At 39.8% G+C, this 15,630-nt stretch overlaps 9 protein-coding genes across 11 annotated transcripts; 5 read left to right on the top strand and 4 right to left on the bottom strand.

The window, feature by feature from the left end:
- The first annotated feature begins 768 nt into the window (after window positions 1–768).
- LOC108051401 lies at window positions 769–1,585 on the top strand. The gene is made up of 4 exons (XM_017133510.2): window positions 769–888; window positions 953–1,036; window positions 1,096–1,243; window positions 1,308–1,585. The coding sequence occupies exons 1-4, from the start codon at window positions 778–780 to the stop codon at window positions 1,580–1,582; spliced, it is 618 nt and encodes a 205-aa protein (XP_016988999.1). The 5' UTR covers window positions 769–777; the 3' UTR covers window positions 1,583–1,585.
- A 369-nt stretch (window positions 1,586–1,954) lies between these two features.
- Window positions 1,955–2,763, bottom strand: LOC108051369. Its single transcript, XM_017133458.1, has 4 exons — window positions 2,745–2,763; window positions 2,555–2,676; window positions 2,266–2,497; window positions 1,955–2,208 (listed from the first exon to the last, which is right to left on the bottom strand). The coding sequence occupies exons 2-4, from the start codon at window positions 2,666–2,668 to the stop codon at window positions 1,955–1,957; spliced, it is 600 nt and encodes a 199-aa protein (XP_016988947.1). The 5' UTR covers window positions 2,669–2,676; window positions 2,745–2,763.
- Window positions 2,764–3,657: 894 nt separating this feature from the next.
- LOC108051403 lies at window positions 3,658–4,572 on the bottom strand. Its single transcript, XM_017133512.1, has 5 exons — window positions 4,388–4,572; window positions 4,247–4,330; window positions 4,038–4,185; window positions 3,877–3,984; window positions 3,658–3,814 (listed from the first exon to the last, which is right to left on the bottom strand). The coding sequence occupies exons 1-5, from the start codon at window positions 4,517–4,519 to the stop codon at window positions 3,729–3,731; spliced, it is 558 nt and encodes a 185-aa protein (XP_016989001.1). The 5' UTR covers window positions 4,520–4,572; the 3' UTR covers window positions 3,658–3,728.
- A 36-nt stretch (window positions 4,573–4,608) lies between these two features.
- Window positions 4,609–5,509, bottom strand: LOC108051402. The gene is made up of 5 exons (XM_017133511.1): window positions 5,276–5,509; window positions 5,136–5,219; window positions 4,933–5,080; window positions 4,783–4,866; window positions 4,609–4,722 (listed from the first exon to the last, which is right to left on the bottom strand). The coding sequence occupies exons 1-5, from the start codon at window positions 5,474–5,476 to the stop codon at window positions 4,658–4,660; spliced, it is 582 nt and encodes a 193-aa protein (XP_016989000.1). The 5' UTR covers window positions 5,477–5,509; the 3' UTR covers window positions 4,609–4,657.
- Window positions 5,510–6,005: 496 nt separating this feature from the next.
- On the top strand, window positions 6,006–9,566 carry LOC108051404 (chromosome transmission fidelity protein 8 homolog). The gene is made up of 3 exons (XM_017133513.1): window positions 6,006–6,114; window positions 8,990–9,113; window positions 9,184–9,566. The coding sequence occupies exons 1-3, from the start codon at window positions 6,095–6,097 to the stop codon at window positions 9,487–9,489; spliced, it is 450 nt and encodes a 149-aa protein (XP_016989002.1). The 5' UTR covers window positions 6,006–6,094; the 3' UTR covers window positions 9,490–9,566.
- LOC108051396 (general transcription and DNA repair factor IIH helicase subunit XPB) lies at window positions 6,217–8,908 on the top strand. Its single transcript, XM_017133503.2, has 3 exons — window positions 6,217–6,355; window positions 6,417–8,227; window positions 8,286–8,908. The coding sequence occupies exons 1-3, from the start codon at window positions 6,304–6,306 to the stop codon at window positions 8,829–8,831; spliced, it is 2,409 nt and encodes an 802-aa protein (XP_016988992.1). The 5' UTR covers window positions 6,217–6,303; the 3' UTR covers window positions 8,832–8,908.
- LOC108051397 (histone-lysine N-methyltransferase E(z)) lies at window positions 9,491–13,061 on the bottom strand. 2 transcript variants are annotated; one of them, XM_017133505.1, is made up of 8 exons: window positions 12,840–13,061; window positions 12,051–12,776; window positions 11,691–11,851; window positions 11,498–11,512; window positions 11,067–11,164; window positions 10,782–10,971; window positions 10,152–10,721; window positions 9,491–9,959 (listed from the first exon to the last, which is right to left on the bottom strand). In XM_017133505.1, the coding sequence occupies exons 1-8, from the start codon at window positions 12,959–12,961 to the stop codon at window positions 9,550–9,552; spliced, it is 2,292 nt and encodes a 763-aa protein (XP_016988994.1). In that variant the 5' UTR covers window positions 12,962–13,061; the 3' UTR covers window positions 9,491–9,549. The 2 variants fall into 2 exon arrangements, with proteins under 2 accessions (XP_016988994.1, XP_016988995.1); XM_017133506.1 differs by lacking the exon at window positions 11,498–11,512.
- Window positions 13,062–13,315: 254 nt separating this feature from the next.
- LOC108051405 (nuclear envelope phosphatase-regulatory subunit 1 homolog) lies at window positions 13,316–14,891 on the top strand. Of its 2 annotated transcripts, none has more exons than XM_017133515.1 (4): window positions 13,316–13,475; window positions 13,567–13,638; window positions 13,707–13,841; window positions 14,540–14,891. In XM_017133515.1, exons 1-4 carry the CDS (start codon window positions 13,454–13,456, stop codon window positions 14,692–14,694), a joined length of 384 nt encoding a protein of 127 aa, XP_016989004.1. In that variant the 5' UTR covers window positions 13,316–13,453; the 3' UTR covers window positions 14,695–14,891. The 2 variants fall into 2 exon arrangements, with proteins under 2 accessions (XP_016989004.1, XP_016989003.1); XM_017133514.1 differs by having other exon boundaries at window positions 13,695–13,841.
- A 161-nt stretch (window positions 14,892–15,052) lies between these two features.
- LOC108051406 lies at window positions 15,053–15,464 on the top strand. The gene is made up of 2 exons (XM_017133516.1): window positions 15,053–15,177; window positions 15,242–15,464. Exons 1-2 carry the CDS (start codon window positions 15,120–15,122, stop codon window positions 15,376–15,378), a joined length of 195 nt encoding a protein of 64 aa, XP_016989005.1. The 5' UTR covers window positions 15,053–15,119; the 3' UTR covers window positions 15,379–15,464.
- The last annotated feature ends 166 nt before the right edge of the window (window positions 15,465–15,630 follow it).

Below are 15,630 nucleotides of genomic sequence, written 5' to 3'. Positions count from 1 at the left end.
TTGGCAAAACTTAAACTTTAAGTGAGATGTTTAAGAAGGCTTTGTCGCACCCCGGGGCATCGCCACTTCTTCGCCCGAGTTGCAAATGAGCGCGAAAAAAGTAAATTATATTTGTCAACGGGGATTCCCACGGTCTTCCTCACACACACACAGGGGAAGAGTAATGTGTGTGTTGTGTGCGTGTGAGCTGCCGCCGCACGTATTTCATCAGCGCGGCATTATGTGTGCGTATATATGTACATGCGGTGGTATGTCTCATTTTTCCTCTGCATAAATAGATGCGACAGCCATTGCTGCGAGACTTGGCTGCCATTTCCGTTTCCGCTTTGATACCCTGTCGAGGGTGTCATCAAATGTTGAAGAGATTTTTCGTTTCTCAGATCTCAAAAAATCCTTTCCACTTCAATTTGGATCAAGTAAAAACAGAAAGTTAATATTTAATTTTGTTAGCCTCAAAAACTATACTTTAAAATCTCTGTCAAGTTAGGTAATCCGTTCTATTAAGTAAATTGTTCATATCCAATTCAAGCCACTTTGATTCTTTGAACACATTCACTAAAAAATCTCTTCAATTTTTGATAAATACATATCTATGTATTTTTATTAAAAATATTGGAAATATATTATAAAAAAAAATTTCACATAACATTTTCTATGAAAATGGGACTACAAATTTTCGGTTAAAATCGGTAAAATAAATTGTAATTATTATTTTTTTAAATAAAAATGATCTAACATTCTTTTCTTCGATAGCCAAAAATATTCTTTATATTCGAAATGATTTTAAGCCCGAATACGCTGTTAATGTGGGCCTATGGTGTGGGATTCTTTGATCTACTCAGCGCCGTGCTCTTTTCTATGGTCAGTTTTAAGACGATCTGCAATCGCGTAAGGCAGCACTAATGTATTATACTAAATAAAAACTTCTCAAATCACCAATCATCTCCCCCAGTTAAGTTGGCTGACAATTTTTGCGGTTGTTTTTGGCCTTTTCTGGGTATCGATGATACTGATGCTCCTGGTCGGCATTCATGGGGTATATAAAAGTGGTTCACAGTCGATGGCAGTGTGATGGTATCCTCCGCTTAATTACAGCGCAATCCCAAATGTGTGCGTGCCTGGATTATCTTCTCCTGCCTTGGAATCCTGGTGGAGATGTTCCTGATTTTGTATGCCGTTTTCACCGAGAGCTCTTTCCAAATTGGTCTGGTCAAAAATGGATTGTTGCTGATGCTGGGATTGTGTGAGTACAATATCAACGAAATCGCATTTGCCTTGTCTTTCTATTAATATTGGCTATCTTTCAGGTATTGAGTGCAGTTTTCTATACATAGTTTACCGATTTTATGTAACTTTGGCATTTTGCCAGGCCTGTCACAAAACTATACAGTCAAAAGTGGTTCAACAACATCTTACAGAACCGTCTCAAGACTCCAATCACCAAAGACAAAAACAAGCCAGAGATCAGCACAATAATCGTTTCCAAATCCAAAATCCCAAAGGAAAAATTGTTCAAAACACACCATCACATCCCAGGAAGCTGAGTTTTCTTCAAACTTCTAATAGCAATCTATCGCCATAAAGTGGATTTTTATTAATATTAATTATACAAAAATAAAGTATTATAAATTTACAGGGAATTTGCAGCGTCGCATTCGTTTAATGTGAATGTCCTTATCTTGATTTTTCTTCACTCGCTGCTGAGCAAATTATTTTAAAAGGATTTTATGTTTAACATTGGCACATGCGTGTCTGTGTGAGTGGTTTGTGTAGGTGTGAAGAGGTATGCATCCTAAATGTGATAAAAGTTAAAGAGCTTTGTTCCAGACAAGAATAATGACAAAGGATACAACAACTCTTCTCAAAGGCCAAGAAAAAAAAGTGACGCTTGAAGCAAATATTTTAAATAATTTATAAAATATAAACAAATAGTACTAAAGTTTTAAAAGGACACCTAATTCGTTCCCTTTCGCATTTGTTTTTGTAGTTGTTTAATTGCAGCCTTATCCCTTTTCATACGTTCTTTTGCCTGTTTTTCCATGCGTTTTAAATCCTTGCGATCCAAGGGTTTTTCCCTTTCCTCGTGATGATTTACCTCGCTGCCGCTCTTTACTCTTTGGGGCTCTTTATGTGGCGGTGCCGGAGGACTATAACCAATCATATCCAAATAAAAGAGATAAATGATGTAGACAAAAGTCATTTCCACAGCTGTTAAGGATAAATAATATCAGTAATAAATTATTTATATAATTATTAATTACTAACCCAATCCCACGAATGGCAACACTGTGATCTTTACACCCTCCCAGTTTACCGAAATGGCCAAAGTCAGACCGTAAAGCAGTATTACTCCATCGAGGAGTATTCCCAGACAGGTGAACACCAACCAAAAACGAACCAATCCCAGTTGCCTTCTGTAGATCCCCGCCAATAAAATAATGATTATGAGCATCCAGAAGATGGTGAAGATCAGTGCCACCAATGCTGACCAATTACCCTGGAAATGCCAGAATGTGACCATAATTTCACTGAAAGGAAGAGGTAATCGTCTTACATGCTTGGAAAATACCACTCCTGAGATAATTGCGAATAGCACGGCGGATATGAAGTCCAGCAGAGCGATGCAATAGGCGCAGAGCACTAAATATCCATCAGAATTTGACCCCATTGCCCCAGCTAAGGTTCATCACATCAGTGGGAATGTTGTCTACTAAATCAAAGCCATAATGATGATAAGCACGTACTTGCCAAGAGCAGAAGGAGGAGTGGAATTGGCTGCCTGTTAATCAATGCCGTTTGATTGCCAAAAGTCCCAGGCAGCGTACAGTGGTCCAAAAGGATTGGTGCATGGCTTTATACAGTGGGAAAAATTATAGAAACAAAGGGAAATTACAATGAAAATTATTCTTAATATACCGCAATATATAAAATGTCTTCTAAAATGAGTATGTCAAAATATATTTGTTTTATATATTTAATAACACTTTGTTCTAACTTAAAACATATTATTTAAAAATATCAAACAATTAGTACAGACAGATAACTAATCTTTTGACTGAATTTTATATAGGAAAGACTACTTGCAATCAAAAATATTTTTTTTGAAGGCAATAACTATTTATTTGAAATATTGTTTACCTTTTACTTATAATTTTTATCTAGTTGGCCAACGAATAAATATTTATAACCTGTATTTGTTTTATATAAAATATTATTTATTTCTTTTATTATATTTATCTTCACCATAATTATATTTATTTTCTCCGACCTTCATATTTGTATACAACACCCAAAAAACTAATGTTTAGTGCGTTCCCAAAACCATCATACAATCCAATGACGAGGCCTTGTCGACGAAGATATGATAAGTTTTGCGAGACCATCTGTCTGCTCCTCAATTATGGCATTTGTTTTGTCAGCAGGCCCTGGAGATTGGATTGTCCTGGTCCCCCGTTGGCAACGTGACTAGCTCTCGTCCTCGTCCTTGAAGGCATCAGAAAATAGATGGAAAACTGTGTAAGTCAATTATTTTTATTGTTTAAGAGGGGAAGGAAATTGATTTGGCCCTCCCACTTGGCCGGTAAATTGAAATCCACCGATTGCAAGAAATAAATATATTTTATTTTTTTTTTAGTAATTCATAAGGGATGCCTTCCCACGTGTGAGAATTGAACATAATCAAAAGAGATTTCTTTTTCAAGCTTTTTCTTGAATTTCTCCAAATAAGCTTAATACCCTTCAGGTATGTTTTCAGAGGTATTCGTATTTGAAGTTGTAGAAATTGTCTTTGTTGCAGCATCTCTGTTATAGTCTTCTGTAATTTTTGCAATATATAAAATAATATCCATATAGTATAAAGCATAAATACATGCTTACCATTGCTACCTTCAGAGGCAAAATCATAGTTGCCGCCTTCCAGAAGACAATAGGAATACAACCTCTTGAAATATCTGAATACCAAGTACAAACAAGTGCACTCATAAACTGTTTAAATATTTGGTTATTTTCTTTCAAATAATATCAAATCAAAGACCTACAAATTCCTAAATACAAAATTGTCCAGTGCTTGAAATGAATCTCGTCAAATACAGGAGAAGAACTTACATTCCAAATCAAGAAAATAACATTTGTGACAGTGGCAAAGCCAGAAAAAAGTAACCAAAATACAAGAAGAGTTGGACGATCCTGATAGAAATATGTTAATATAATTTTTTCACTTTTGTATGATTAAATTGATAATTCTTACCTTCAATAGACCTACAAAAAGTCCAACAACGGTTAAAATCCAGGCTACTGTGCTAAGAAAAGCAATTATGGTATACGAATTCGTCTAAAGCATAGTAGTTAAATATTAAAACTTTACAATATTCCCTTTTTTTATACTTACATGCGATATCATGACAGAAACCGAAATAAATGAAAAATAAAGCGAACGCAATAATTCAAATACAGAAATCAGAAAGCACATCCTTAAAAGATTATCCTTAGGAATAGTCCACTCTCCCGTTTCAAATGCCATTTTCTATGAAATATACTTTATCTATTTGCAGGTCTTTATTAATCTCCACAACGTTTAAAAACAAGTATAAAAATTTTATTTGGCTGGAAGAAACAAGGCCAACTAAGCAAGTTTAAAATAAATTTATAAATGGTCTTATTATTTTTTGACTTTCTTTTTCTTTGACTTTGACTTGGACTTTTTCTTGTCATGATTACCACCACCTATTAAAAATTATTAAATCGATTATATATGTTCATAAAAAAAGGTTAGAGCTATCTTACAGCATAAAGTCCTTTTCTCTTTTGGTTTTGCACCCATAATCTTATAATACCGATGTATAAGATAAATGCAGGAGCTTTCGATAACTGAAAGAAGGTATAGTTTAAAAATTAAAAATAAGTTAATATTAATATAGTTTATACTAATCATACATATGCCAAGAAAGACTATCGAGAATTCTTCAAGGCGGTCCCAGTCCACAGTGATGGAAGTCGCAATGCCCCAAAGCAAAAAAAGTATATCAGTGATAAAGCCGGCTAAAGAAAATATAAGCCAAATCCGTATAAAATCAGGCTTGCGCTGATGAGAATATAGTTTTCAAGCTAATTATTTAACATAAGTAATGCCAACAAACCTTCCATAGACCAACAATTAGCATAACAACAATTACAACCCAGAAAATGACACCCAGAAGCGCCAACATAGCAAATACGCTGAACTATTTATTTAAATGGGTTATTTATTCTTAAGTATTTATTTTAATTTAACACCTACCTTATAAATTAATAAAATCATCGCCTGAACGGTGAAATACAAGGCATGTAGCAGATCGGAAACAGCTATGGCATAACATATTTTTGGAAGATTGGAGTTTACAGCTCCTTTTTTAGAGTCCTTTTTCGATTTATGATCGGTGTGCTTTTTCTTTTGCGGCGATTTCTTTTTTGGCGGGTGTTTCTTCTTGTCGGAGGCCATTTTTTGAGTATGGATAGAATGGATTTTTTACATCTGTTGAACATAAGATCAAAGCACTTGGGATTATATTATGTATGTGTAGAAATCCCAGAGAATCATTATTTTGTAAGTAATTTATTTTTAACTTGAAAATGTCGAAAACAAAATAAATATAATATATTATTATAACCTTTTAATGATAATCAGTATTTTAGCTTTAATTTTTCGTATACCCCATCATTATTTCAATACAAAATTATTTTAATAATAAGAAGAAAAAAAATAATGATTTGAATTTTTGTTCAGGCGTACATCATATATATTAAGGATATGCTAAAAAAAACTAAGTGTAAAGACAAAATGGAAAATTAAGCTTATTCTTTAACAATTGTTTTAAAAATATAGTATTTTTTTATTGTGTCAGAAAGAATTAAAATGTGAACAGTTTTAAAATTAAATTTTGAATGTTCAGTGGCTTTAAAACTGTGATCAGCTGACCATACATAATATGGCAGCCCTCTATTGCCATCGCCTATCGATTTGTCAGTGTTGCAAAACGGGTCAAAAGTGGTTTAGGCGGTTGTATTTGTTTATACACCAATTTATTAACCATTATTAATTGTACAAACCGAAAACAACATGCCCATTATAGTAAGGACGTAAGTATCTTGAAATACAATAAAAATAAGGCTTAATATAAGGTTTAAATAAGTGGAAACAAACGCGTAGTTTCTGGTCGCCTGCGAGTGACAGCGTTGCCACCTAATCAGTCATTGTCAGCTCGTTTCTGGCAATCTGCGATTTAGTACGCGGATTTATTGTGAAATTATTTTTTATTTTTGTTTAAAATGGGACCGCCAAAAAAGTCGAAAAAGGATCGCAGCGGTGCTGACAAGTTCGGTGAGTATGGGACATGTGGAAAACAATCGAAATTTGATATAACTTAAGGGATTTTCCTCAGCAAAAAAAAGGCGTGCCGAGGATGAGGCTTTCACTCAACTGGTGGACGACAATGATAGTTTGGATGCCACGGAATCGGACGGAGTTCCGGGTGCTGCCTCCAAAAATGCAGAAACCAATGATGAACAAATCAATACAGATGAATATGGGGCCAAGGATTACCGGGCACAAATGCAACTCCGCCAAGATCACGGCAATCGTCCACTTTGGGTGGCTCCCAACGGTCACGTCTTCCTGGAATCCTTTTCACCTGTGTACAAGCACGCCCATGACTTCCTCATCGCCATCTCAGAACCCGTCTGCCGACCCGAACACATCCATGAATATAAACTCACAGCCTACAGTTTATATGCCGCCGTTTCGGTGGGCCTGCAAACCCATGACATTGTGGAATACCTCAAGAGATTGAGCAAAACCAGTATTCCCGAAGGCATCCTGGAGTTTATTCGCCTTTGCACCCTTTCCTATGGCAAAGTCAAGCTGGTCTTGAAGCACAACAAGTATTTTATAGAGTCACCACATCCCGAGGTGCTCCAGAAGTTACTCAAAGATCCAGTGATTCAGAAATGCCGCCTTATACGCAGCGAAGGTGAGGATTTCATCCAGGGCACTCTGGACGGCAAGGCCATCACACAATTTGGCACAAAGTTGCCTCCAGGAGCAACAGACAAGCCGGCAGAAGATCCTGCCGCAGCAGCAGCAGCTCCTGTTGCCGCAGATGGAACAACCGCAGTGCCCGAGGACATCACAGACTTCTACGAGAAGATTGACAAAGAGGAGGAGGACGAGGATGAGGCAAATTTAAAGACTGTATCCTTTGAGGTTGCTCAGGAAAAGATCGAGGTGATCCAGAAGCGCTGCATCGAGATTGAGCATCCTCTGCTGGCGGAGTACGATTTCCGCAATGATACCAACAATCCAGACATCAATATTGACTTAAAACCCGCTGCTGTTTTGCGTCCATATCAGGAGAAAAGTCTGCGTAAAATGTTTGGAAATGGAAGAGCCCGTTCTGGGGTCATTGTGCTCCCTTGTGGAGCTGGTAAATCCCTAGTAGGAGTCACAGCCTGCTGCACTGTAAGGAAAAGAGCCTTGGTCCTGTGCAACAGTGGCGTTTCTGTGGAGCAGTGGAAACAGCAGTTCAAAATGTGGTCTACAGCCGACGATAGTATGATCTGTAGGTTCACCTCCGAGGCAAAAGACAAACCCATGGGTTGTGGCATTCTCGTGACCACCTACTCCATGATAACACACACACAAAAGCGTTCCTGGGAAGCAGAGCAGACGATGCGCTGGCTGCAGGAGCAGGAATGGGGCATCATGGTGCTGGATGAGGTGCACACAATCCCGGCCAAGATGTTCCGTCGTGTGCTCACTATCGTTCAATCTCACTGCAAGCTGGGATTGACAGCCACACTTCTTCGTGAAGACGACAAGATTGCGGATCTTAACTTCCTCATTGGACCAAAGCTGTACGAAGCCAACTGGTTGGAGCTGCAGAAGAAGGGTTACATTGCACGCGTTCAGTGCGCTGAAGTGTGGTGCCCCATGTCGCCAGAGTTCTACCGCGAGTACCTGACCACAAAAACCTCCAAGAAGATGCTGCTCTATGTAATGAATCCCTCCAAATTCCGCAGTTGCCAATTTCTCATAAAATATCACGAGCAGCGAGGCGACAAAACGATTGTCTTCTCGGACAATGTGTTCGCCTTAAAGCACTATGCAATCAAGATGAACAAACCTTTTATTTACGGTCCCACCTCTCAAAACGAGCGTATCCAAATCCTACAGAACTTTAAATTTAACTCCAAGGTGAGTGCAGTTAATTCTATAAATTTAACTATTTTTATTAAAACAATATCCGATACAGGTCAACACTATCTTTGTGTCCAAAGTGGCCGACACCAGTTTCGATTTGCCAGAGGCCAACGTGCTTATTCAGATCTCCTCGCACGGAGGTTCTCGTCGTCAGGAGGCTCAACGTCTGGGTCGTATCCTGCGTGCCAAAAAGGGCGCCATTGCCGAGGAGTACAACGCCTTCTTCTACACACTCGTCTCGCAGGACACCATGGAAATGAGCTATTCCCGCAAGCGCCAGCGGTTCTTGGTCAACCAGGGTTACAGTTACAAGGTTATCACGCATCTCAAGGGTATGGACACTGATGCAGATCTGATGTACGGCACACAAGAGGAACAGGGCCAGCTACTTCAGTTGGTCCTGTCCGCCTCCGATTTGGATTGCGAGGACGAGAAGCTGCCGGGCGAGCCTGGCTTCCGCCCAGGTGGTGCGGGCGGTACCGTCAGGCGAGCTGGGGGTTTAAGTTCAATGTCTGGCGGTGATGATGCCATCTACTATGAACATCGCCGCAAGAATGTGGGAAGCGTGCATCCACTGTTCAAGAAGTTCAGGGGATAATTTTTTTGTAAGCCGCTGTGAAGCATGAATAAAATTCTGAAAAAAAAGTTAAGAAAATAGTTTGTAATTGCATGGGATTCCTAGTAAATTTTGCGCCCCTCATTATATCTCGGCTCGATATGAGAAATTAAAATCAAGTCGTCTTTTATTTATTTCAGACAAAACTCTGGCAAATCTGATTGGGCTATTATAGAGCTACAAGGCGATCTGGAGGTGAGGAGCAACCAGGACAAGCATGATCAGTTTATTGGCGATCTCTACTACAATAAATATGGCCAACCTGTGAGTTAAAGTCAAATGAAAAACTAATAACCCACGATATTCTTTACTAATGTTTATTTATCATTGCCAGATTCTCATCATTGGCCATCACATCCTTCAGGGTCGCGAACAAAAGTTAGATAAACCATTTGCTGTGCTGGAAAAATCAAAAAGCAATGAAGGAGAACGACTCTTGGATACGAGCATGGCCTCTCAGGATGTGAGCATGCTGAATGCCACGACGGGAGCAGAACGCACTGTGCTGGATCACACGATTGCCCAGGAGCACAAGAGTCGTCAGAGAACAGAGTACACCGTCCGCGCTGTTTGCACCAAGAAATTAATTTTTAAATCGCGTCCCAAACCAATTATAGCCAATGTTGCCAAGTCCGTTTAAGTGTCTTTTAAAAATATAGTTTTATTCGCTTTTTATGATAATAGATTAATAAGTAGACTATTAAACAATTTCCATTTCACGTTCGATGCCCACAAACTTGAGCTGCTCTGTGGGTCCGTATCTGTAGTCGAAGAACAGCTCCTCGCCGGGCTGAATGGCCCGCTTGGCAAAGATGCCGATGCGATGGTCGCCGGTGACCATCATCACCTTAGCATAGCAGTTGGGATTAATGGAATGGTTGGCGAATCTTATCTTGTTTCCCTTTCTGGTGGCATCCACAACGAAATCGTTGTTAAGATTGAAAAGGAACGAGCACATGTACTTGTCGTAAACTTTTCCACGACGATCGGCTTCGTCTTGGGAAATTATCTCTCCGCAATATTCGGAGATGAACTCATTCTTTTGGGCGCCCTCTTTGAGGAAAATACCCCAGCCGGCAATGTCGGAGGGGGCCATCAACAGGTGTTTGTCTGGAAATAGGGAATTACATTAATTAGCATTGAAAAACAACTTTAAAAACTAGTTTCTAATACAATACAAATTAAAACTTTAAAAATAGCATTCAGTATGACTCATAGTATTAATCCATAAAGATTTCTAATAAATATAAGCTCTCTTTGGGGTTAAAATATGGAATATAAATATGCAATTAAATTCCTTACGCAGTCCCCGCTGCACGCACACATTCTTGCACGTGATCTTGGTCAGCTTGAACTGATCCGCTCCACAGGCCTGGCAAAGATCTGGATCACACTCGCGCACAGCCAAGTAGCAAGGACACTGCTTCGTGTTGCACTGCGCTTTGCATCGGCAGCCTGGGAAGCGATTTTGGCAATCGCTGCTACAATTGCAGAATTTCTCACAGAAGTTCTGCGTTTGAATGCAGGAGCAGTTCATGTCGCAAGGATGCCCTGGATGGTCGCAGGGCGTGTAATTGTAAACGTGATTCGATGACGAGTCCTTTTTCAGCTGAATCTTTCGGCAGTGCAAGGACCAAAGGCGTTGCTTCTTCTTCTTCTTGCGTGGCGGGGTGAAGTCCTGGCGCAGATCCTCGAAACTGAACTCGGCGTCCTCCTTCTGGGCAAACTCATACACCTGTCGGCAGGTCTTTGTGAGCATATTGTGGGCAATCGCGCAGTAGTTCTTTAAATAAACTTTGTGCAAAACACGATAGAGCGCTTGGTCAGCGCCAGTCCAGACGCACTGCGTACTGGTGATGTTCATCATGCCAGCTGGAAAAGTAGAAAAGTATAAATATCTTGGAATAATTATTGTTAAAAGCTAACACTCACCCATTATTGAGTTAATCTCAGCCACGGCAGCGCTATTTACAGTCAAACCATTATCCTTGCTGTTCTCATGGCTGAAGTCCTTGTTGCTAAACTGGCTGTTGCTGTCATTGCTGTCCTCAGAACTGGCCTCATTGCAGGAATCAATGGGTGGTGTTTTACTATCGGCCGCCAGCTTTTCCTTCATACCATCCTGTAATTTAATAAATGAACATGGTATTATAGATATGCTGTTTGGATATCTTTCAACACATTTAATAATTTTATCTTTGTTTAATATAAACTTACAATCAACATATAGCAGGAGTTGCTGCAGGGGTCGGCAAAGGTTTTCAACTCCGGATAACGACGCTTTTGCAGATTGGGACCAGCATGTCCCTGCAAGCCTGTGAATAGAGAGCAGCGAAATTAGAAAAATCTCATAGACCACAGATCACTTGATGTCCATGAAACGCTTTTGGATTAGCATGAGGGTAATCGGTTACTTTTCGAGAGAGAGGTACAGAAATGGTCCAGGCAAAGCCACACGGAATGAGGTGAGCAACACCAAAGAATCAATTTAGACACATGACAAACATAGCCAATTATCCACAGATATGAGGGATTATTATATATTATATTCATAGACAGCGAGATGAGGATGCGGAGGCGTGGACGGGCTAACGGCATGAGAGTGTGTGCGTGTGGTTATCGAAACAACAACTACAACAACGACTCACCCTGCACATGGTGACCTAAATTGCAATTAATTCAATACAACATTTTCGAATTTCGTTTTTTTTTTGGGTTTAAGAAATGGTACAGATTTTTTTGGCAAGAATAAATTGTTTCCAAACAAGAAAAGAAAAGCAAAAACAAAACGTAAAGTCATTAGGTAACCCAGCTGGAAGAAGTTCCCACAGTTAAACTTACGGTGCAGGAAGCAATCGTATTTGAAGCATCGCCGACAGAAGAGTGTGTGGAAGGAGTGCATCGTTCTTTCGCGGGTCACACTCTCGGCCTTGATGCCATCTATGTTGGGCGTGCACTCCTGGGGACGCTCCGGATCCTGGTGTTCGGTGAGCTCAATATACCTGAAAAAAGGTATTATAATAAGTAAAGTAAGTAAAAGTTTCCCGGGCGTTAAAGAAATCTTTTCCGACCAAAAACTATATATGTAAATGATTTTTTAAGTAATCTGGCATCTTAGTTTTTAAAGCTTCATATCTAGTTTAAATTTTAACAATTTCGATTAACCCTCTTTTAAAGCAGTTAGTTTCTCAATTTACATACTTCTCTTTGAGCTCTTGGGCAGTCCCTTTATCTGGAAAGTTAGCGCTGATGGCCTGGAAAATTATAGGAGCAGGAAACGGCAGCTTGTCCTTAACATCATCCACAACTGGTTTAACATCGGCGCCCTCGGTGGCCTCAGCTTCCTCCTTTTCCTTCTTCTCCACCACTGGAATATCGCCTTTACTCTCGGTTTTCTCAAGTTTTGTGTGAGATTCGCCTTCTACATCCACATCCTCATCCTCATTCCCATCTTTGGGTTTCACAGATGTCTCCGTCTTTACGGATGTAGATGTTCCCGGAGTGGCTTCCTCCAATTCCTTGCTATAGGAACGCATGAGGGCATGCACCAGTTCCACAAAGATGGCATCATCCATGAACGACGGATCCTTATCGCCATGTACCTTGCCATCGTAGTTCTTGATCAGTTCTTCGATAAACTTGCCATCCTTATCGAGGACCTCGTCGCCCATGTAGGGAATATTATGCAGCACCGTCTCATCCTCGACCATGAAATTCTGTTGGGTGGGCGCCCACGTGTACATGGTAGGAATGGGAGTTACGGCGTTGATCACGCAGATCGGAATCTTCTGCGGACCACTGGGAATGCCATTGTAGCTGGTCACTTCCGCTCGCTTCACGCAGTCCACATGCGGCGGATCGTAGGGTTTAGCCTGCCAAACTTTCGACTCGCAGTACAGATCTTGTACATTATGATTGTGCTCGTCCCTGGGGGATACAGATTTGTATAGCTTCGATTTCAGACTTCTACCTTCTCGTTCCCGCGCTTACCAGTTCTTTATCCACGCCTCCTTGATTTCGTCGGCGCGTTTGTGGCGCTTCTGCTGCCTGATTTTGATATATTCCGATTTGACACGCCTCTTCCACTCCGGCGGCACCTTGGTGGTGTTCATAGCGTCACTTAATCACTTCAACTTGGTTGCATTAACGGGAATAAATAATTTTACAAGGTTTATTTTTCACGACCGCCTTTTTTCGCAACAGCTGCATCGGTGTGACCGTTTGTCTTTCAGAAAAATCCCCTAATCGCATAGACATGGTCATTTTGTCGTCATTATGTTGTTTTATCTTAAAATTATTGCAGTAATCACAATCTATTTATAATATTGAGCCAATGAAAACCGTCTATATTTATAATATTTCCATATCAAATAATGTTAATTCATAAAGGGTTGGTAATAGTAGTAACCTACCCCTTTTTGACACTTCCATGTTTTTTAGTCTTGACTAACGCTTTCAACCCTTAGTGTTGGCTAACGTGGAATATCATCAAAAACATAAAAAAAGGAAAGCTATGAGAATCCTATTAAAATCTAGGAAATTTCGCAAAAATATATAAACTGGACAAATTCAATCGCATAAAGGCGGCCACGAGCATCGAGGAAATGGAACCATCAGCCTGCGAGGGTGAGTTCACGCAAAAAACGCGGAAAACGCGCATTCCACTGACTATGTTTACCAACTATACCTGCGTTTGTTTTTGTTTGCTCTGGTAAAGATCTCAAGGCCTTCGAGCGGCGCCTCACTGAAGTGGTTTCATCGTACCGGCCCTCGACGTTCCGCTGGCGCAGTAAGTTAAACCCGAAAAACTCAGAACGGGAGCAGTACGGCCCGTAATAACAGTAGAACTTCTTGCAGTTGTCCTCTCCGCCATGTCCATGTGCACGGCCATCAGCGCCTGGTACTGGTTACGGGATCCACAAACCACCGTCGTACCGCTGACCGAGTCCCTCTGGATCCATCCCATCTTCACAGTCGCCACCCTGACATTGAGTAAGAGCCCCCAATAAAAGTAGTGTATTTTGTACCTAGGTCACTTCGCATAGTCATAGGCCACGGTCATGAAATTTCGGTTTAAGTATGCGTTTTAGTATTAGGAAAATAGAGGGGGTTCAACAATACCTTATAATTACATTATTATTGGTACATAAAAGTATTATATTCGGCCTTGCGATGACAGTATGATTTCAAAGTTCATCATGTATTATTACTTAGTGGACAAATAGAGAGTCATTCTTACATAATCACTCCTTGTAATTCTCTGCGAGAGCCAAACCAAATACTAAGACATAAAATATAATATGTTAAAATGTGTAATTATACTGTGTGAGAAACCAATTGACTTATGATTCTTTAACACCTGGACAAAAAATAATAACTTTAGTTTTTCAGAGACCAGCCTTAAATTAAATTAAAACCATAATAAATAGTATAGTTTTTTCTTATCACAAACGATTTCTGCTAATCAAATATAATTTCAATTGGAAAAATGTTATTTCACCACAATATAGATTACGGGTAAAAACCTTAAGACCATTTTGTTTTAAAGCGATTATCTTATACAGTGCTGATACCAACTAGAGTACAACATGAAATTTAAGGGATAGTATAAACTAATCAAATATGTGTTATTTTAAATTAAATTTCATGCTTCTTCTGTACTAAATATAGAACTCTTTTTAATCTTCCAGTCGTCCTTTTCATCCTGGGCATACAGAAACTGGTCATAGCGCCCCAGATAATCACCTCCCGAACGCGAACTGTACTGGGAGATTTTAATATGAGCTGTGACGACACGGGGAAGCTGATATTAAAGCCGCGCCAGAGTAACAACAACAGTACATGAGCACTGGCCCCGCTTCCAGGACATTTAATTAGTTAATGCTTAGTTTTTTTCCATTCTCTGCCCTCTATTTGTTGATTCGGACACCCTCGCTTTGTAAGCGTAATTTTTACGTACCCCCTTTTCTCCTTTCGCCTCCTTTTTTAATTATAGAAGCTCCATTGTACAAAAAAAAAGAAAAGAAAAAACTCAATTGTTAAGCTTTATGTGTTTCGTTAGATGGCGTTACCTATCGCTGCCAAATACAAGCCACTTTTCAATATCAATTAATTTATAGCTAATGAGATGCCCTTACATTGTGCAACGACAAGTGTTTTTACCCATTTGGAACAGTTTTTAGGAAGCTGAATTTTGTATAAATAGGCAGTCTGAGCTGTACCAGAGCATCAGAAGCAACCGAGCCATCTGTACAACAAGCCAGCTTAATCATGAAGTTCCTACTCCTGTGCACTCTCATCCTGGGCCTCGCCTTTTTCATGGCTTCTGGCAAGGATTACAATGGCTAAAACTCGGAATTAACTCCTTATAACTGATCCTCCTACACTTTCAGCTCTGCCCCACACCAACGACAACGAGGCCCCGATGAATGAGCATGACCATCACCATCACCAAGTGGTTCGCAGCATCCACTACGCCGACGATGAGAAGGCTCCGCCCAAGCACGATGATGTTGCCTGCTGCGGCTAGACTACTAGCTAATAAAGACGAGACGGCAATTTCAGCCTTCTTAAAACGTCTTCAAGTTTAAATAAAGAGCAATATTGAAAAATGTACTAAAGACAATCTTCTTAATTTTAAATTTACGGGGCTTTCATGATAAAAAGGATGTTAAACATCCTATACATAAAGGAACTTGAGATAAATCTCAAGGTATTACATTTTAAATAGAGAACATACTTGGTTTCTGATGTCTAGCTGATTTTTGGTTTAATAAATTTT

Source organism: Drosophila rhopaloa, unplaced genomic scaffold, assembly GCF_018152115.1.
Source record: "Drosophila rhopaloa isolate 14029-0021.01 unplaced genomic scaffold, ASM1815211v1 contig_163, whole genome shotgun sequence".
Lineage (NCBI taxonomy): Eukaryota > Metazoa > Arthropoda > Insecta > Diptera > Drosophilidae > Drosophila > Drosophila rhopaloa.
Note: the sequence above shows the minus strand (reverse complement) of the source record. Positions and strands in the feature narration are given on the sequence as shown.